At 35.5% G+C, this 21,671-nt stretch overlaps 1 protein-coding gene across 1 annotated transcript in view; it reads left to right on the forward strand.

Moving 5' to 3' along the window:
* The window catches only part of TBC1D8B (TBC1 domain family member 8B), a 74,052-nt gene extending 52,793 nt beyond the window's left edge, over positions 1–21,259 (forward strand). Inside the window, exons 11-21 of the mRNA XM_068961932.1 lie at positions 3,151–3,268; positions 4,322–4,607; positions 5,496–5,625; positions 6,163–6,261; positions 12,174–12,242; positions 12,409–12,649; positions 13,381–13,446; positions 14,951–15,034; positions 16,450–16,506; positions 17,942–18,039; positions 20,095–21,259. Coding sequence (XP_068818033.1) covers positions 3,151–3,268; positions 4,322–4,607; positions 5,496–5,625; positions 6,163–6,261; positions 12,174–12,242; positions 12,409–12,649; positions 13,381–13,446; positions 14,951–15,034; positions 16,450–16,506; positions 17,942–18,039; positions 20,095–20,490 — 1,644 coding nt within the window. The 3' untranslated portion in view covers positions 20,491–21,259. The remainder of the gene's footprint in view (positions 1–3,150; positions 3,269–4,321; positions 4,608–5,495; positions 5,626–6,162; positions 6,262–12,173; positions 12,243–12,408; positions 12,650–13,380; positions 13,447–14,950; positions 15,035–16,449; positions 16,507–17,941; positions 18,040–20,094) is intronic.
* Positions 21,260–21,671: the final 412 nt, after the last annotated feature.

Raw genomic sequence — 21,671 nt, forward strand, 5'->3', positions numbered from 1 at the left:
GCATGGAAAATGTATAATATAATGTTAAGTGAAAAAAAACAAACTTTAATATACAGTTTGGTCTAAATTTTAGAAGGGGAAAAAGAAAATTAAAAAAAAAAACAAAAAAAAGTACATCAACTCATTAACAGTGGTGATCTCTGTCTAGGTAAGATGCAAGAGGTTTGATTTTCTTCACACCTTTCCATTCTTTCCAGATTCTATACATTATATTACCTTTATAAAAGGGGCTATGACCAAATGTTATACAAAAGTAATGATCTGACATTAGTATGGAAGATAGATTAGAAGAAGGAGAAATTTAGGGAGAATGGAGAGGTTAAAGCAAATCTAAAAGACATTTTAGGAATTCCCTGGTTGTCCAGTGGTTAGGGCTCTGCAGTCCCACTCCAGGGGGCACAGGTTCAATACCTGATGGGGGAAGTAAGATCCCACATGCTGTGCAGTGCAGCCAGAAAAATAAATACATAAAAATAAAAGACTTCTTATAAGAAGAAACTCTAGGATGTGAAGACAAATTGGATGTGGTAGATAAAGGGTTTCTAGCATGATCAAATTAAGGTAGCATAGAAAATGCTATTTAATAGAAGAAATAAAATTTAGTTTTAGACACAATAGAGAATGACATTTAAGGGATGTTACCCTGTGGGTAGATGAAAATACAGATGAGGTTTGTTTTTCCAATCTTAATATGTCCTCAGTTCAGTTCAGTTCAGTTGCTCAGTCATGTCCAACTCTTAGCAGCCCCATGAATTGCAACACACCAGGCCTCCCTGTCCATCACCAACTCCTGGAGTTTACTCAAACTCATGTCCATTGAGTCAGTGATGCCATCCAACCATCTCATCCTCTGTTGTCCCCTTCTTCTCCTGCCTTCAATATTTCCTAGCATCAGGGTCTTTTCAAATGAGTCAGTTCGTCGCATCAGGTGGCCAAAGTATTGGAGTTTCGGCTTCAACATCAGCCCTTCCAATGAATATTCAGGACTGATTTCCTTTAGGATGAACTGGTTGGATCTCCTTGCAGTCCAAGGGACACTCAAGAGTCTTATCCTACACCACAGTTCAAAAGCATCAATTCTTCAACCCTCAGCATTCTTTATAGTCCAACTCTCACATCCATACATGACTACTGGAAAAACCATAGCCTTGACTAGATGGACCTTTGTTGGCAAAGTAATGTCTCTGCTTTTTAATATGCTGTCTAGGTTGGTCATAACTTTTCTCCCAAGGAGTAAGCATCTTTAATTTCATGGCTGCAGTCACCATCTGCAGTGATTTTGGAGCCCAAGAAAATAGTCTGTCACTGTTTCCATTGCTTCCCCATCTATTTGCCATGAAGTGATGGGACCAGATGCCATGATCTTTGTTTTTTGAATGTTGAGTTTTAAGCCAACTTTTTCACTTTTCTCTTTCATTTTCATCAAGAGGCTCTTTAGTTCTTCACTTTCTGCCATAAGGGTGGTATCATCTGCATATCTGAGGTTATTGATATTTCTCCCAGCAATCTTGATTCCAGCTTGTGCTTCATCCAGCCCAGTGTTTCTCATGATGTACTCTGCATATAAGTTAAATAAGCAGGGTGACATTATACAGCTTTGACGTACTCCTTTTCCTGTTTGGAACCAGTCTGTTGCTCCATGTCCAGTTCTAACTGTTGCTTCCTGACCTGCATACAGATTTCTCAAGAGGCAGGTCAGGTGAAGAATTTTGAAGAATTTACTTGAAAAATGTTCCACAGTTTGTTGTAATCCACATAGTCAGAGACTTTAGCATAGTCGATAAAGCAGAAGTAGATGTTTTTCTGAAATTCCCTTCCTTTTTCTATGATCCAATGGATAGTGGCAATTTGATCTCTGGTTCTTCTGCTTTTGTTAAATCCAGCTTGAACATCTGGAAGTTCACGGTTCACATACTGTTGAAGCCTGGCTTGGAGAATTTTGAGCATTACTTTGCTAGCATGTGAGATGAGTGCAATTGTGCTATAGTTTGAGCATTCTTTGGCATTACCTTTCTTTGGGATTGGAATGAAAACTGACCTTTTCCAGTCCTGTGGCCACTGCTGAGTTTTCCAAATTTGCTGGCATATTGAATGCAGCACTTTCACAGCATCATCTTCTAGGATTTGAAATAGCTCAACTGGAATTCCATCATCTCCATTAGCTTTGTTCGTAATGATGCTTCCTAAGGCCCACTTGACTTCGCATTCCAGGATGTCTGATTCTAGGTGAGTGATCATACCATCATGATTATCTGGGTCATGAAGATCTTTTTTGTATAGTTCTTCTGTGTATTCTTGCCACCTCTTCTTAATATCTTCTGCTTCTGTTAGGTCCATACCATTTCTGTCCTTTATTGTGCCCATCTTTGCATGAAATATTCCCTTGGTATCTCTGATTTTCTTGAAGAGATCTCTAGCCTTTCCCATTCTATTGTTTTCCTCTATTTCTTTGCATTGGTCACTGAGGAAGGCTTTCTTATCTCTCCTTGCTATTCTTTGGAACCCTGCATTCAAATGGGTATATCTTTCCTTTTCTCCTTTGCTTTTTGTTTCTCTTCTTTTCACAGCTATTTGTAAGGCCTCCTCAGGCAACCATTTTGCTTTTTTGTATTTCTTTTTCTTGGGGATGGTCTTGATCCCTGTCTCCTGAACAATATCATGAATCTCCATCCATAGTTCTTCAGGCACTCTCTCTATCAGATCTAATCCCTTGAATCTATTTCTCACTTCCACTATAACTGTAAGGGATTTGATTTAGGTCATACCTGAATGGTCTAGTGGTTTTCCCTACTTTCTTCAATTTAAGTCTGAATTTGGCAATGATCTGAGAAAGTATGTAGTTTTTCAGACTTGTGATAATTTATACTTCTTACTCATTGAAATTAGTCTAAATTAGAGAGGTTTTACTTAACTGTGTTCTATGTTCATGATATTACTGTTTCATTTTCCTGGAATTTACCATGTAAAATAACTGATTATCAAATGATAGACTGACTTCAACTTGTTTCGCTTTGGACTGGCTCAGAGTTCTCATGTTTCCGTTATGATTTCTCTCATAGTTGTTGTTATTGCTGAAAACTACTATATTTGAAGAAGAGATGTAATTATTACCCAAGCAACATTTATGTTTTATTTTTCTATGAATTTTAGGCAATGAATATTTTGACTTCAGTGTTGCTTCTGTATGCAAAAGAGGAAGAGGCTTTTTGGCTTCTGGTTGCTGTATGTGAACGAATGTTACCTGATTATTTTAATCGTCGAATCATTGGTAAAAAAAGCACACACACATGTATACATATACAAACATATATTTCTTTTTTAAAGAATTTATAGGCCTCTTGTCTATCCAGTTACCTATCAAATGGAAGAACTGATCAATTAAGTTTTTGAAATACCACATTCACTGACATCCTCAAGAGAAGAGCTTTTTGCACTCGACATATGATTGGAAAGATTGCTTAATATATTGCTTTTTAAAAAGAAAGTACCTGGCCTGTTTCTTTATACAATCAAAGTTTTAAGTTTACTATTGTTAAGTTTCTTGAACGAGATTTTAATCAGCTTAAAATCTCCAGATTTTTATTAATTGTATAGATATATGAAAGCTTGGAAAGAAGGATCAAGTTCTTAGTTAATTATATAATATTTTATTCAGTCATCAAATATTTATAGATCTGTCATCCCTTACTTTAAAACCGTAAGTGGTCTTTCCTTTGTACCTTCATAAGCCTTCTATTTGCTTCCCTTGTGGCTCAACTTGTAAAGAATCCGCCTGCAATTCAGGAGACTGGGTTTCGATTCCTGGGGCGGAAAGATCCCCTGGAGAATGGAAAGGCTACCCACTCCAGTATTTTGGCCTAGAGAATTCCATGGACTGTATAGTCCATGGGTCGCAAAGTCAAACACAACTGAGCAACTTTGACTAAGCCTTCTGTATCATGGCTAGGTCACTGATTATATTATCTTGTGTTATAGTTATTTGTATATTTATCTTAAGTTCTATTAGAGATTAAACTCTCTGAGGATGAGAACATTTTAATTAATTGGTATATCTTATAGCACCTAGTACAGGTTTCTGGACATAATAAAGATTCTATAAGTAACTGTCAAATGAATATAAATTGAGTTTCTCAAGTGCTTCTTAATGCATGATACTGCTATCAGATAAAGAGTTGTGTGAAATATAGAAAAGGCACTGAAGAAGTTCATAATTTAAGGAAGAGAAATGAGATAGATCAGCCTACTAATAGTAGTGGGAAGGTATTGAAAACAAGTCCTTTTGAAAGGTGTTCATTTTTAAATTTCTTTTTATGTTCTCCAGGTGCCTTGGTGGATCAGGCAGTCTTTGAAGAACTTATCAGAGATCACCTTCCCCAGCTGACTGAACATATGACTGATATGACATTCTTTTCCTCAATTTCTCTCTCATGGTTCCTCACACTTTTTATTAGTGTGCTACCTATTGAAAGTGCAGTGAATGTGGTGGACTGTTTCTTCTATGATGGAATAAAGGCTATTTTACAACTGGGATTGGCAATACTTGACTATAACTTAGACAAACTGCTGGCATGTAAAGATGATGCTGAAGCCGTGACAGCTTTAAATAGGTAATGTGAGAACCATAACATATAAATCTGGAGAGCCCCTTAGAGATAATGTTGCTCAAGCCCTTCTTTTATAGGTGAAGAAACTGATCCCTAGAAACATTAAATAATTGGCCCAAAGTCACAAAGCTAGCTAGTTGAATGAAAAAGCTAGTCCTAAAGTCCACTCCTCTGTTTCCAAATAGAATATAACAAAAATCAGTTTGAAGGAAACTGCTAGGTTATATACACATTTACACTAATATTGTTGATTCAATATGCTGAGACTTTCATAGTCCCTGTTTGAGCTATAAAGTCTGTAAGAGTAATTTGAGGGGGGAAAGTTGGTTGATAATATTAAATATACAGTGGGGGAAATTGTTCTGGTTTTTTAGGTATTTTCAATTGCATAGGCTGAGCTTTATTTTCCTGGTGCCTTTTCTGTGAATTCTATTTTGTATTAAAGCACATATATGGATATGTGTGTGTGTGTATGTATACACTATGTATATGTTAAATGAATGAATATATGAATATTTGGGTAACTGTTGTAATGATGCATCAGATCCCATTTATGTACAGAATAAAGTATAAACACCTCACTCTGGCATTTAGAACTCTAAATGTTAAGGCTTCAATGTATCTTTCTTAAATTATTTCTCCTTACATGCTTCTACATGCCCTAAATTCCATCCTAGTAAGTCTACCTCTAAAGTCTTCATCACCATCCCATCTCTCACTCCATGTCCTCCTAATTCCCAACCATCTTTAAATTCTACTTCTTCATCAAACTGTCCCTTGTCCTCTCAGTTGAAATTAACCTTTGACTAACTAGGGAGAAATTAGTTGTCATTTTCTCTGCATTTCTCTGCATACTTCTACTAATTCTGTATTATTGTCACTTTTGGATAGGTTCTTCAACAATGTTACTAATAAGGATAGCCCACTGCCTTCAAGTGTGCAGCAGGGTTCAAATGTAAGTGATGAAAAAAGCAGTCATATTAGAGTGGATATTACAGATTTGATTAGAGAATCTAATGAGGTAAGTTTTTCTTATTCCATAAATATAATTAAATAGCATATTTAAAATGATAGATACTATAGCTATATCTCTAGAGTAGTATATTGAGAGTAAGATAATAATACAAGTAAAGTAGTAATTTAAAATCTGACTTTACTTTAAAAATGAGTTCTGTGAACTGTTCCTCAGTTATGTAGCTTCCTCTGCTTCAGTTTGCTTTTCATTAAATGAAATTACTCATATGATTTCACAAATAATGACCACTTTTAAATATTCATCACTATGTTTAAAGGTGAAAAATATTCTCTTCTTAGAGCCTAAGAATTTTACCAATGTTCTTGTACTTAGTCTAGGCCCATAGTAGATGGAATGCTCCCCTGCGAATATATAGAAAAACTGAAATGTGGGAGGTGAAAATTTGCATAATCACTGAACAAGTTGGGAAAATAACTAGAAATAGAACCAAAGCCTCTGAGAATTGAATCTGATGAAATTCAACTGTAAGAGAAGTGGGTATTTATTATGAATGAGTATCCACTGAAATCATATTTCTTACAGAAATATGGTAATATTTGCTATGAAAATATACACAGCATGCGCTGTCGAAACAGGTTGTATGTGATACAGACCCTAGAGGAAACGACAAAGCAGAATGTGGTAAGTATCCACCAAATGGGGGAAACCAATTGGAATAACATTTTTTTTTTTTCCTCAACTTCTTTTAAAAAATTATCATTTCATGTGAAGAAAATAGAATAACTATACATTTGAGCTAGAGTCTTGTCACAGCTTAGCTTACTGTAAATTTTTTGAGAGGAAATAAGTGATTTTCTTCTGGTTGAAACACAGTGGTTTCTCCAACATGTTTTGTATTATTTGACCTTTAATATTGAATGCTATGATGTTGGCATTTAAGCATAACATATTTGTGATGTACTTTATCAAGAAGAACAGCTGACCTACATAATAGTCTAGGTTGCTAATATATATTATTATCCTTGGATACTCAAGATAAAGTATAAAAGGTATAAAACAATGTGTTTTAAGTACTCTTTTTTAACATTTGGATGACTACATTAGAAGCTGTTAATATTGATTGCTTCTAGTGAGTGGGATTAATAGATTGCTGGTTGAAAGAGGGAGCGTTTTACTTTGTTGAAAGAATTCTTCTGGAGTAGGACATGGCAACCCACTCCAGTATTCTTGCCTGGAAAATTCCATGGACAGAGAAGTCTGGCGGGTTACAGACCATGGGGTCACAAAGAGCTGGACATGGCTTAGCAACTGAATACTCACACACATGAGTGAGAGGAGCCTGGTGGGCTACAGTCCATGAGATTGCAGGGAGTCAGTCATGCCTTAGCAACTGAACATGCACACATGCACATGAATCTTCTGTACTGTTCGAGCTTTTATCATGAGAATATATTGTTTTTGTAAACCTACATGCTTAAGGGTTAAGTCATCAGATATACAAATCTGGGAAAATTAACATTTCTGAATACATACTCATGAATAATTCAAACGTAAAGAAATGTAAAAAAGTAGAACTTACCTACTCTAGGAGTAATCAACATTTAAAATGATTTGGCATGTATCCTTCCAGATCTTTTTTCTAAATATCTATAGACATGCATGTCTATGTGTGTAAGGAAGGGGTGAGAGGGACAATATAGCTTTCTAAATGAGATCATACCATTTAGTTACATGTTCTGTAACTTACTTTTTTCACTCAGAAATATATCACAGTCATTGCATATCATTGTATAACTCACTTTTCTTAATGTGCTGAATAGTATACCACAGTATGGATATGCTATACTTGACTTAACTATTCCTTGTTGATATGCATGTAGTATGTATACCCTCCTTTCATTTTATTTTATTTTTTGCTCTTACAAGTAATACCTTATTTAAATCACATGGATTTGAACTGTGCAGATTCACCTACATATGGATTTTTTTCAATGAACATGTACTTTAGTACTACAGGATCCATGCTTGGTTGAATCTGCAGATACGGAATCATGGATATGAAGGGCCAACTATAAAGTTATATGCAGATTTTTTTAAATTTATTCATTCTTAACTCTGCCAGGTCTTTGTTGCTATGTGTGAGCTTTTTCTAGTTGTGGTGTGTGGGCTTTTCATTGCAGTGGCTTCTCTTGTGGAGCATGGGCTCTAGGGCTTTCAGGTTTTAGTAGTTGTGGCACATGGGCTAAGAAGTTGCAGTTACTGGGCTCTAGAGCACAGGCTAAGTAGTTGTGACACACGGGCCTAGTTGTTCTGAACATGTGGGATCTCCCCGGATCAGGGATCAAACCTGTGTCTCCCGCATTGGCAGGTGTATTCCTTACCACCGAGCCACCTGGGAAGCTCTATGTGCAGATTTTTGACTGTGTGGAAGGTCAGCACCCTTAACCCCCATGTTGTTCAAGGGTCAACTGTATTTCTAATCTTACACATTTGTAAATATATTTCTATAAGGTGGATTCTTAGAAGTGGCAGCTGGGTCAAAGGGTGTGCCCATTTAAAAATTGACAAGTCCTGCTAAGTTGTCTTCTAAAGGATTTGTATCAAATTATAATCCCACTGACAGTATGTAAAAATGCCCTTTTCCCCACATTCCCACTAGTGTTACTGACTAAAAAATGTTAGTGGTGTTAATTCTTTGTCAGTTATATTTGTGGCTAATATTTTCCCCCAATCTTGTTTCTTTAATTTTTTATGATGTATTTCAGGGTGTGTAAGTTTCAAAATTTTATGTAGTCAAATCTTTTTCTTCTTACATATTGTGTGGGTTTCATGTCAAACTTAGCAAGGCCTTCCCCATATAAAATTATATAATTTATAAACACAGTTTCTCATACTAGCTTTTAATACTGGTATTGCTTTTTTTTAAAACATTTAGATCTTTAACACACCTAAAATATATATTTTGTTAATAGTGTGATACAGGATTCTAATAGTATTTTTTCCAGCTGAAACAATCAATTTTTTGAATACCATTTATTAAATAGTCCATCCTTTCTATACTCTGCCTTTTTCATATGCTAAATACTTATATACATACATGGATTTATTTCTGGAGTTTCTTTTTTTCCCTATAACACCACACTGCTAATTATTGTGGCTTTTTAATCCATTTTGAAATCTGGTAGTGTGCTTAGTCACTCAGTCATGTTTGACTCTTTGTGGCCCCACGGACTGTAGACCCCAGGCTCCTCTGCCCATGGAATTTTCCAGGCAAGAATACTGGAGTAGGTTGCCATTTCCTATTCCAGGGGATCTTCTTGACCCAGGGATAGAACTCATGTCTCTTGCATCTCCTGCATTGGCAGGCAGATTCTTCACCAGTGAGCCACCAGGGAAGTCCTTTTTAAAATCCATTTGAATTACGTCTTTTTAAATGTCCTTTAGTATAAAATTTTATTGTTTTCATCATATAGATCTTACACATATATTGTTGGGTTTGTCTCCTGTGTAGTTTATGGTTTTGTTACTAATATGAATGAGATCTTTTTTCCTTTATATTTTCTAATTCATTTATTATCTTATATATAAAACCTATTGATTGGTACATGTTGCTTTTTTAATGACTGTGTTACTGACTCTCACTAATTCTGATTTTTTTCAGTTGAATTTCTGAATAGTCAGGCATATCTTTTCTAGGCTTAAGAGTTTTGACCCTTCCTAATATGTATACCTCTTTTAGATTTTTATTTGTATTATTGTAGTGGGTAGAATCTTCAGAGAAGTATTAAATAATAACAGTAGAAGCAAGCTTCCTTGTCTCATTCTGGAATTTAATAGAAGTGCTTCTACTATTTTATTAAGTATGATGTTTGCTGTTAATTTTTGAAGGACTCTTTTTAATCAAATTTAGTAGTTTCATTTAATTTCTAGGTTAAGAGATTTGGGACATTTTAAAAAATCAATATTGAGTGTTAACTTTGATCAAATATTTTTTCTATATCTTGAGATTATATATTTTTCTATGTTAATAATATAGTAAAGTACATTAAAGAATTCCTAGATTGAACTTCTGTTTAATTCTTGAGATGAATCCTATTTGTTCGTGTTGTGTTACTCTTTTAATATTCTGCTTTGATAGTTTTCCTGAATAGTTTAGCTAGGTTCTTTACATATGTTAAAGTGACATTGACTTACAGTGTGTTTGTGCTAGCTTTATTTTTTCATATTAGAATTGTACTCTTGTCATAGAATGGAGTTTTGAACAAATCATATTTTCTATGTGCTGGGATAGTTTAAACCACATAGAAATTACCCAGTACCTGAAAGTTTGAGATGAACCTGTAAAACCATCTGGATCTGCTGCCTTTGATGGGCACTTGATTACTTTTTCAGTTCTGTCTATTCAGAACTTGTTCTTCCTGAGTTAATTTTAGTCATTTATATTTTTATAGAGATTACCCATTTCATCTAGACTTTCAGATATGTTTTATAGCTTGTGGAATTCATTGAACAGATAATTAATGTTACTTTCTATATGCTAGACACAATAATTTATATGTCTATATTTATAGTATTCTTTTACTTCTCAATGATATTTATTCATGCTTTCTTTTATCAAACCTGCCAGATATTTATTTTACTTTTTTGGTTTAACAAACTCTGTGTTTTATTTATGAAGTATACTTCTTTTTTTTTAGTTACTCCTGTTTCATTAATTCTAGCCTTTATCTTTACCCTTGCTTTAAAATGTCTTAAATACCAAAATCATTGTACCATAAGTGCTTATTCTTCCTGGAGTAGAATGATATTGCATATTTTCTGAGATTATTCATTCTTGGGTTACGTTTTTTTGGCACAGAGAGGGAATGTACATCTCCCAGTGCCTTTGAAGTCTTTAATGACAACCCACAGGGTGACTTGACAAATTGCCTATGTAGTAAGACAGGAATATATGGAAAAAGACATAGAATACTGTGGCTTATGTTTCAGTTAATTCAGTTCAGTTGCGTCCGACTATTTGCGACCCCATGAACTGCAGCACGCCATGCCTCCCTGTTCATCACCAACTCCTGGAGTTTACTCAGACTCATGTCCATTGAGTCAGTGATGCCATCTAACCAGCTCATCCTCTGTTGTCCCCTTCTCTTGCCTTCAATCTTTCCCAACATCAGGGTCTTTTCAAACGAGTCAGCTCTTCGCATCAGGTGGCCAAAATATTGGAGTTTTGGCTTCAACATCAGTCCTTCCAATGAACACCCAGGACTGATTTCCTTTAGGATGGACTGGTTGGATCTCCTTGCAGTCTAAGGGACTCTCAAGAGTCTTCTCCAATACCACAGTTCAAAAGCATCAATTCTTCAACCCTCAGCATTCTTTATAGTCCAACTCTCACATCCATACATGACTACTGGAAAAAACATAGCTTTAACTAGATGGACCTTTGTTGGCAAAGTAATGTCTTTACTTTTTAATATGCTGTCTAGGTTGGTCATAACTTTCCTTCCAAGGAGTAAGCCTCTTTTAATTTCATGGCTGCAGTCACCATCTGCCGGGATTTTGGAGCCCCAAAAATAAAGTCTGACACTGTTTCCCCATCTATTTGCCATGAAGTGATGGGACCGGATGCCATGATCTTAGTTTTCTGAATGTTGAGCTTTAGGCCAACTTTTTCACTCTCCTCTTTCACTTTCATCAAGAGGCTCTTTAGTTCCTCTTCACTTTCTGCCATCAGGGTGATGTCATCTGCATGTCTGAGGTTACTGATATTTCTCCTGGCAGTCTTGATTCCAGCTTGTGCTTCCTCTAGCCCAGCGTTTCTCATGATGTACTCTGCATATAAGTTAAATAAGCAGGGTGACAGACGTACTCCTTTTCCTGTTTGGAACCAGTCTGCTGTTCCATGTCCAGTTCTAACTGTTGCTTCCTGACCTGGATACAGATTTCTCAAGAGGCAGGTCAGGTGGTCTAGTATTCCCATCTCTTGAAGAATTTTCCATGGTTTATTGTGATACACACAGTCAAAGGCTTTGACATAGTCAATAAAGCAGAAATAGATGTTTTTCTGGAATTCTCTTACTTTTTCAATGATCCAAGGGATTATATTTACACTTATTAACTGGCTCTCCTCTGGTGGCTATCTCTGTGTATGAAGAGACAAAGGTCAAATTACATATCAGAGTAGAATTGAACTATACTCTATGCACAGTTTTTTAAAGGACAAAATAGGTACATTTACCTTTTGTTACTCCTTAAAGTTTAAAGTGACATGCTTCCCTGATGGCTCAGACAGTAAAGCGTCTGCCTGCAATGCGGGAGACCTGGGTTCGATTCCTGGGTCGGGAAGATCCCCTGGATAAGGAAATGGCAATCCACTCCAGCACTCTTGCCTGGAAAATCCCATGGACAGAGGAGCCTGATAGGCTACAGTCTATGGGGTCGCAAAGAGTCAGACATGACTGAGCGACTTCACTTTCACTTTCAAAGTTTTAAAAAGTATTTAAAAGTATTCTGGCAGAGGGATTTTTCCAAATGGGTTCAAAGAGAATTTCTATACCCAAGTGTTAAATTCTAAAATGCTTTTAATCTTTTTAAAGTTGCGTGTTGTATCACAAGACGTGAAGTTGAGCCTGCATGAACTGGATGAACTTTATGTCATCTTTAAGGTACTCTTTTCCTTCTTTAAATGAAAAATAATATTCTTAGCAGAATTTTACCACAACCACCCAACTATTTTATCTTTAATTATTTTAGTGTACAGGTTTAAAAAATGTTATGAAGTTACTTTTCCTGATTTAATGACTTTTGTCTTTTTTTCCATTTTTTAAATAGAAAGAGTTATTTTTTTCTTATTATTGGTGTTTGAGTTCTCCAGTATTGAAGCACCATGATCCCAGTCTGCCATATTTGGAGCAGTATCAGATTGACTGCCAGCAGTTCAGAGTGTTGTATCACTTGTTGAGTCCCTGGGCTCATTCTGCAAACAGAGATTCACTAGCTTTATGGACATTCAGATTGTTGGATGAAAACTCCGACTGCCTTATCAACTTCAAAGAATTCTCCTCTGCAATTGGTAGGATGATGTCCAATAACTTTTCTTTTTAAAGCAGAAAAATAAAGGTACCACTTAGTACTGCCTGTCATTGCCAATTTAGTCAGATTTTATCAGCCTGATTTACACTATCTCCAGCTTTAGCAATAACTGGACCATTTTCTTTGTTTGTTACTAAATCTAAATATTTCATCTCATCTTGCCCCAACCCTCCCAGAAAAAACAAGTTGTTAGATGTGGTTGTTTTAATGGTTAACATGAAGGAAGATAATGTCCTGATTTCCCCACCTTCAGGCATATAGATTCTTCAGGAGGATGTTCTACCTCAGCAAAAATGCAACCGCATAGCCTAGAAAAGTGGTAAAGAAATAGTCAACAAACATTTTGTGCCTGTAAATAGTTCACCAGTTATATCGTTCCTTTGCTTTTCCAGACACCCTAACGTGCTTTCTTATCAGGGATTGCCCCTTGAAGAGGAGTTCTCTCCTCTGATGAAGCGTTCAAAAGAAAAAGTAAATTTTAGATTGGGGTTGGGGAGAGAGTTCAGTAGGAGAGCATTTTATTTATCCCTTTATTTTGCTTATATACTTCAAGGAGAGAATCTGGCCTACTGGGTTTTGGTTAACTGATAGTTTAAGTAACAGAAGGTTTCTGAATCCTGGCTCATATCTGTGTCTTAATTAATCTGTGTTGCTGTAATTGATTGAATGTTCTTTGGCTGTGATTATTTGCAATTTAATTTTATTGAACAGATATAATGTACAATGGAAGTTTTACTGAGAAGCTTAAGCTGCTTTTTAAGCTGCATATTTCTCCAGGTAAGAGTTTAATAGTTGTTAGTGATGTATAGAAGTTGATTCTATACATCATTCTATACATCAATTATACTTTTTAACAAGTATAATTACAGATATCATTCCATTTTAACGAATAATATAATTTTCCATATGATATAAAGTCGTTGCTTCAATGTGGCCTATGGATCATGTTAGCAATATTTTTGCTAATATATAGTTACACCGAAATCTGTAGAGGAGATTCTGTGCAACAGATAGGTTCATAGGTTTCCTTCCTGTTAGTGGTCAGTCAATTTAATAAGTAGTTTATGTGTAAGAACTGTCTATCATTTGAATATTGGCATAATGTTGAATTTTTATTGTTGTTGTCATTAGACAGTAGAATTTAACTTTAGACAAAACTGCCAAACTTGTGAAATACTACAAATTATTCAGAAAAGTGAGACTGGGCAGCAAGGGATATTAAACATTTGGAGGAGGAAACAAAAACTACCATTTATTGAGCACTTGTTCTGTTCAGGCATTTATATGCGTTCTTTTATTTAATTCTCATGATATCCTTGAAAGGTGGTATTATCTGTCCAATTTTGGCGATAAGGAAACTGAGACAAAGATTAAATTTTCTGAAGACAACGTATCTAATAAATTGCTTAGCTGAAATTCAGACTAAGGTATGACTCCAAAACGCAGGTTTCTTTCTGTTCTACCATACTGCCTTACTGTTACCACGTCGGTTCTACTTAAGTGTTTCCCTCTGAGCTCAAGAGGCTGCATTTGCCAGCCTGATCCATAATTGGGAATCTAGTCTTAAACTTTAAAGGAACATTGCAAAAGTACCTTTTAGCTTAAATAGGGTGATTCACCAAAGGAAAAAAAAAAAAAAAGCACCTCATAATTTGTCTAAAACTACACCTGAGGTCTCTTTTAAAGTCTTCCCAGGATAGCTGGGAACCATTCTTTACCACACCAAAAATCTAAAACTCATGTTTAACCTTCACAAACTCAAATCACAAACACGGTGTTAAAAACCAAAGACAAATCAAATAATAATTTAACCATGAAGGACTTTACATTGTCAAGTCAAACTGTCATTAGATTGTCTAATATTGTAATGGAATGAATATGATTTTCCATAGAAGGATCAAAAATAGAAAAAACACTGTATATCTGTTAGAGCACTCAGTTTCATGTTTTCCTTATTATTAATGATGTTTTTAAATGACTGTGGTCACGTTTTCAGAGATTCCCAAGTGTCATATTTTTAAATTTCAATTTGTAATGGCTCTTGGAAAACTATTAAAAAGCAAGTAATTTGGAGAAATAAGAGAATTCAAAGTGATCAAATACTTCTTGTTAAAATATTTGCTATACAGTAGAGTAGTACTACTTCCATACTTCTTCACATAGGTCTTTCTTTTACAGGGACCCTTTGTTTAATTCTCTGTCCCCAGATTTAATTGATCCATTATAGGACCTGTTTCTGTCTCTCATTGTTACAAATATGATCTGGGTTATCTATTTTCAGCTTATACTGAAGTGCAGTATAAAGACCCTTCAAAGGGAGATGAACTTTCCAAGGAAGAATTGCTGTACTTCAGTCAACTCCATGGTAAATATCTGTTTTGAATATATCTGTTTTGTTGATTAATCACTTAGAGATCTTTCTGGTTTAAACATTCTTTACCCAGCTACTACTAGTAAAATTTGAGTTAATTATACCTTACACTTCTTTTGTGCTGCCATAGCACTTAGCATAGTCCTAAATGCATGGTAAGTATTCCATAAATATTTGACTGATTAACTAAACTACATTTTGGATTTTGATTTATGGAATTTCTTGTTTACTGGGTAGTTTGAAAGAAAATGCATTTTGTTTCTACTTTTGTAGCAGAAATTTCTAAAATGTATCAGACTTTTTTAATGCCTTGTTAAAATGCAATGAAGACAATAGAATCTTTGATGATAGAAGGTCATAGCTATTATTCAAACAGTGAATACTTATTATAAATCACTGGTGTAGGTGTAGGAGATAGGGATGAGTCTGTCTCTGAGACAAAATTTGGAAGTATTATGGGCTTATTGTTGTGTCTTTTGCTGCTTTTTCATAAATAGAAGTATCTTAGAGAGAAGTCCTTATGTAACCTTGTGTATGCTTACTGTATGATGGTATTTGAACATTAAGTTTGAACCAACCTTACAAATCATCTAGTCAAGTCCCTTAATTATATAGAGGGCACTGAGGCCTAGAAGGGAGAAGTGACTCATGTGAGATTTTTCAATGAGGTTTTACCACAGTTAGGACTAGTAGCTCAGTCTTTTTCTTTTGCTTTTTTTTTTGGCTCAGTCTTTTGGCTCTCAATATGTTTTTTTCCTAATAAAAGAAGTAATACTATTCAACTTGAAGAAAATCACAAGGAAAGAAATATCACATACCACCCAGAAATAAATTAATAATTTGTATACTTTTATCTAAGATTTTTTAATGTGGATTTTCCACCCAGTGTTCTTTTTAAAGTTCTTGAATACTTTGTCTTCTCGTGATAGGAGGTCAGATTAGCTATAATTGGTTTGTTGAATTGAAGAAAATAATGTGTGCTTATAAGTGTATCAGAATACTATTTTACTTTCAAAAGGTATTTTTTTAAATACAGTATACTAACACATATATATGGAATTTAGAAAGATGGCAATGACGACCCTGTATGCAAGACAGGAAAAAGACACAGATGTGTATAACGGACTTTTGGACTCAGAGGGAGAGGGAGAGGGTGGGATGATTTGGGAGAATGGCATTCTAACACGTATACTATCATGTAAGAATTGAATCGCCAGTCTATGTCTGACGCAGGATACAGCATGCTTGGGGCTGGTGCATGGGGATGACCCACAGAGATGTTATGGGGAGGGAGGTGGGAGGGGGGTTCATGTTTGGGAACACATGTAAGAATTAAAGATTTTAAAATTAAAAAAAAATAAAAAAATAAAAAAAAATATTTTACAAAATGCAGTTGTCCTCTTCTCTAGTTTCCAAGCCTGCAAAGGAGAAGGAAGCAAAGTCAGCAAAAAACAGCCCTGAAAAAGGTATATGATTTAGGAGTATCATTTAGTTTAAGTTATTGTTTTTGTAAATAAGGTTAATTACACAAGGGGGAGGCATGGATTCCTTTTAAAATCTTTTGATTTATCCTTAGAGCTTTTTCAGTTCCTTTGTGTAAGTAGAACAATTTATTCTTCTCTGGATACTTCAGTCTCAGAAGTTATAGAAAATGTAACAGTAAATGAGCCATATTTATTTATTATTTTAAAAATATTTATTTTAATTGTATAAGTAATAGATAATTCATATAAAAGAAATTTAAATGGCAAATGCTCATATCCCCGCCCAACCCCACCCTGAAGTAGATGTGATCTTGTATTGTCATTTATTTCAGTAACTAGCTCAATATTGATGAACACTTAGGTTATTTCCAATTAATTATATTGCAAACTATGCTCCAACAAACATTTTTATACTTACCTTTAATAATACTTTGGGGCATATTTCTTTAAGATAGGATAAATTCATAGAGGTATGAGAATGCTGGGTCACAAAGAATATGCACATTTAGTATTTTGATAGAGACTGTCAATGGCACCCCACTCCAGGACTCTTGCCTGGAAAATCCCATGCATGGACGGAGGAGCCTGGTGGGCTGCAGTCCATGGGTTCGCTAAGAGTCAGACACGACTGAGCGACTTCCCTTTCACTTTTCACTTTCATGCCTTGGAGAAGGAAATGGCAACCCACTCTAGTGTTCTTCCCTGGAGAATCCCAGGGACGGCAGAGCCTGGCGGGCTGCCGTCTATGGGGTCGCACAGAGTTGGACACAACTGAAGCGACTTAGCAGCAGCAGCAGTAGCAGAGACTGTCAAATTGTTCTACAAAAGTCCATCATTCTTTTTATGTTTTTGAGTAACAGCTAAAAAATAATTTTTGAAGATCTGTTTAGATATGACCACTTCACCAGGTTGTTCAGTATATCCTAGTTTTCCAATAGATCTGAATGATTGTTAATAAAGTCACATTAACATCATTGTGGTTAAACTCTTCAAAGGAATGAATGAATAAGTACTGTTTTGAATTTTTCAAAGAGTCACCATAGACCACTTTGGTATCTGCATATTAAGAACATCATATAGAAGCTATTTTAAACTTAGTGGTATACATGAGAACATCTACATGAAATTTACATCATCAAATCAGGGTGTACTGTTTAATCTAAAAGGCATTCTTCCCCTCACCTTACATCTTCTCTAGTCCCCAACCTTTTCAAAGTAAAAATTTTAGTTTAATGGAAATAGAGAATATTTTGAGAACCAGTAAGTGAAAGAAAAGGTATAATCAGATCAATTTCTGGAGAAAAAAGTAGAATCTTATATCTCAATGAAATATCTTTCAATAATAATTGTTCTTTTGAGGATTTGGGAAAATATAGTGGGCTGTTCATTATGAAATGATTTTATTCCCCTCATTTAGAAAAAGAAAAAGTCAATATTCAAGCATATCTAAGTCAATGGCAAGATGAGCTTCTAAAAAAAGAAGAAAACATTAAAGATTTACCAAGAATGAATCAGGTATTCAGTTCATAAATTCTGGTTTTCTTATGTGTTTTATTAAAATGAATGTGGGTGTTTCCAAATCTAAAATAGCTAACATGCTATTACAAAAATAATCTCTGCATCATCTCTGTAAGTTTCAGATGAGTATAGAAGAGTGGGAGTAAATTTTTAAATGATTTTCTACTTTAAACATTTAAATGCATCTAGAGTTTCAGTACAGTCCTCTGCTGTGACATTTGTACCTATAGAAAAGATGTGTTTATAACATATATTTCAGTGTTTTCTACTTCTAGCTTTATTAGAAATGTTCATTTATTCAGTAGATATTTTTTAGTGACTACTAGATGGCATGCCCAATACTAGGTAGTAGGAATAAGAAATAACTAAAATAGGTTATACCCTGGTTCCTAATCATCTTGAATCTGCTCAGATAGTACTAACGACTACTGTTAACACAACTTTTTTTTTTGGCCATGCCATGTAGCATGTGGGATCTTAGTCAGGGATCAAACCCGCACTCTGCTATTGAAGCACAGAGTCTTAAGCTGTGGACCATCAGGGAATTCCCTATTGACACAATTATAAATCCATCTCTTTCTTGCACACTATTCAGTCATTGTATGTTCTTATATTTTTTTAATAAATTCTTTTGGTACAGATACTGAGGATTCTCAGAACTTAACCAAAATGAGAAATATGAAATAACTTCATTTTTCTCAGTGGAGTAGGTAATTTGATAGTTAAATAAGTACTTCTTAAAATTACTATATTAATACTAAAATTTTAATAAACAGTGTTACAGACTAAGAAAGAAAAATAAAGCTTAAAGTTTGGTATAATAAATTTTTATAAAGTGTATCTTTTAGGGGGACTTCCCTGACAGTCCTGGGGCTTCCCTGATAGCTCAGTTGGTAAAGAATCCGCCTGCAATGCAGGAGACCCCGGTTCAATTCCTAGGTCGGGAAGATCTGCTGGAGAAGGGATAGGCTACCCACTCCAGTATTCTTGGATTTCCCTTGTGGCTCAACTGGGAAAGACCCTGCCTGCAATGCGAGAGACCTGGGTTCAATCCTGGGTTGGGAAGATGGAGAAGGGAAAGGCTACCCACTCCAGTATTCTGGCCTGGAGAATTCTATGAACTGTCTAGTCCATGGGGTCGCAAAGAGTCAGACATGACTGAGCTACTTTCACTTCCTCTTTCCCTGGCAGTCCAGTAGTTAAGAATCCATGCTTCCACTGCAGGGGGCATAGGTTGGATCCCTTGTTGGGGAACTAAGATCCTGCATGCCTTACAGTGCAGCCCCCACCCAAAGTATATCTTTTTTATTTGCTTTTTATTTACAGATAAACTTTTCTAGAAGGATGATTGACTTATAGGACTTTTGTGTTGGAAAAAAATTTCTATATTGGCAAGGATCTTCTAGGAATGTCTATGGATTGTCTAGGGACAGTTAGCAAACAATCCAGTTTATTTCTTTACTAGGGCCCCTCCTTAGTCTTTAAAAAGAAACATGTCCACATGACCTCCTTGTATTACTGGATTGATTCCAAAACATTCTTCCTTAAATTTGAGTCATCCTAGTCTGTTCATTAAGATTGATTAATAAGTGAATTATTTGTATGTAGGCAAATATGGGACTTTGCCTAATTAAAAGTATCACCTAACATTGAAGGAATGCTGGCAGATACTGTCCAGGAATTATTGTATATATAAAATATGTACATATATGTTGTTTGGGGGGCTTCCCTGGTGGCTCAGATGGTAAAGAATCTACTTGCAGTGCAGGAGACCCAAGTTCAATCCCAAGGTCAGGAAGATCCGCTGGAGAAGGGAATAGCAACCCACTCCAGTATTCTTGCCTGGAAAATTGCACGGACTGGCGGGCTATAGTCCATGAGGTCACAAAGAGTCAGACATGACACTTGGGGATTGATCATCAGTTCTTAGAACTTCTATGGTGAAGGTTATGTGGTGCAGATTCTCAATAGAAAACTATTCACTTCTAAGTTCTTGTTATATATTTGCTAAGTCTAATATCAAATGTGATATTTCTAACTTGTGTCTTCTAGTCACAATTTATCCAGTTTTCAAAGACACTATATAACTTATTTCATGGGGACCCTGAAGAAGAGTCATTATATCAAGCCATTGCTGTTGTAACCAGCCTTTTGCTCAGGATGGAAGAGGTTGGAAGGAAACTCCATAGCCCTACATCTGCAATGAAAGGACTGTCTGGTACAGTCTGTGTTTCTGGAGTACCCAGTGAGGGGCAGTTGGAGAAACCCTTGGAAAAAGAACCCTCCTCGCCCAGGGAAGAACCTCAGTGGTCATTTGCGTTTGAACAGATTCTTGCCTCTTTGTTGAATGAACCAGCATTGGTGAAGTTTTTTGAGAAATCCATAGATCTAAAAGCCAAACTAGAAAATGCGAAAACCTCTCAGTTAAGTTCTAGAACCAAGAAGTAAAGCTCTTAACAGGCATTTTACCAAGATTTCTTATAACCGTCAACTTGATTCCTGGAAATAGGGATCAGGGATTTATCTTGTCACCAATGTATTTTAAGGTTAAAAAGAAGATATTGTAAGCACAATGATTTATTCCTTTGGGGTAATATCTAATTTTGATATTCTATAATTCGAATATACTTTTTATATTTCGCAAGACATGCAGTATCGGGGGGAGTATGCTAAATGTCACCACCAGAGGGCACCACCATATCACTTTTAGTAAGGAAATAACTAGTTTGTGCTGCTATTTACATATGAATGAGTAATGATTTTTGAAAATGTGGTGTTATGTTTATTAGTGATGCTGACATGCCATAACGATAAATCTTACTTTCCAAATTGCCTCAGTCCTATTACAGTGCTTTAGAAAATCAGACTCTTAGATCTGTAGCCTTAATTATCTGTAAGATTACCATATGGGAACCTCATTTTCAAGTTATCTAACTGAAATAATATTAACTTCTTAAAGTTAATCTCATTCAGTCTTCTAGTATTACGTGTTTTTTTTTTTTAAGTAAATTCTACCTTCTCCCTAACCTGAGCAGTTCAGAAGCTACTGACACACTTCCAGCTCTGTTAGTGACAAAAATAAAAAACTCAAATACTGGGCTGATATGAGGAAAAACTATATTGGATTTGGATTTGAGCTGGTTAAAATGAGCCAATTCAGAAGGGTAAATAAATATACAGTTAACTGTGTACAGGTCTCTCATTGGACTGAGAAGTTACTTGAAATTCCAAGCATTGCTCTTTGTGGTATTTTTCTCAGAGTGGTTTGGTTCTAATTTTAGATTTTGGATTTTCACCAGTCATATTTTAAGTTATAGTAGATAGCTTGAATTATTGTATTAGTCTGACGAGTTCATAAAGTATACAAGCATACCTTGTTTTATTGCACTTTGCTTGACTGTGCTCCACAGATACTACAGTTTTTTGTCTTTTTTTTTTTTTTTTTTCGGCCACCACATGATTTGTGACTGGTGGGCTTGTGGGATCCAGGCTTATAGGATGGTAGTTCCCCATAGGGATTGAACCCGGGCCCTTGGCAGTAAAAGTGCAGAGTCCTAACCACTGGATCACCAGAAAGTTCCCACAGGTACTATATTGTAAATAAAGGCTTGTGGCAACACTGCATTGAG

This window comes from Capricornis sumatraensis, chromosome X (genome assembly GCF_032405125.1).
Source record: "Capricornis sumatraensis isolate serow.1 chromosome X, serow.2, whole genome shotgun sequence".
NCBI lineage: Eukaryota > Metazoa > Chordata > Mammalia > Artiodactyla > Bovidae > Capricornis > Capricornis sumatraensis.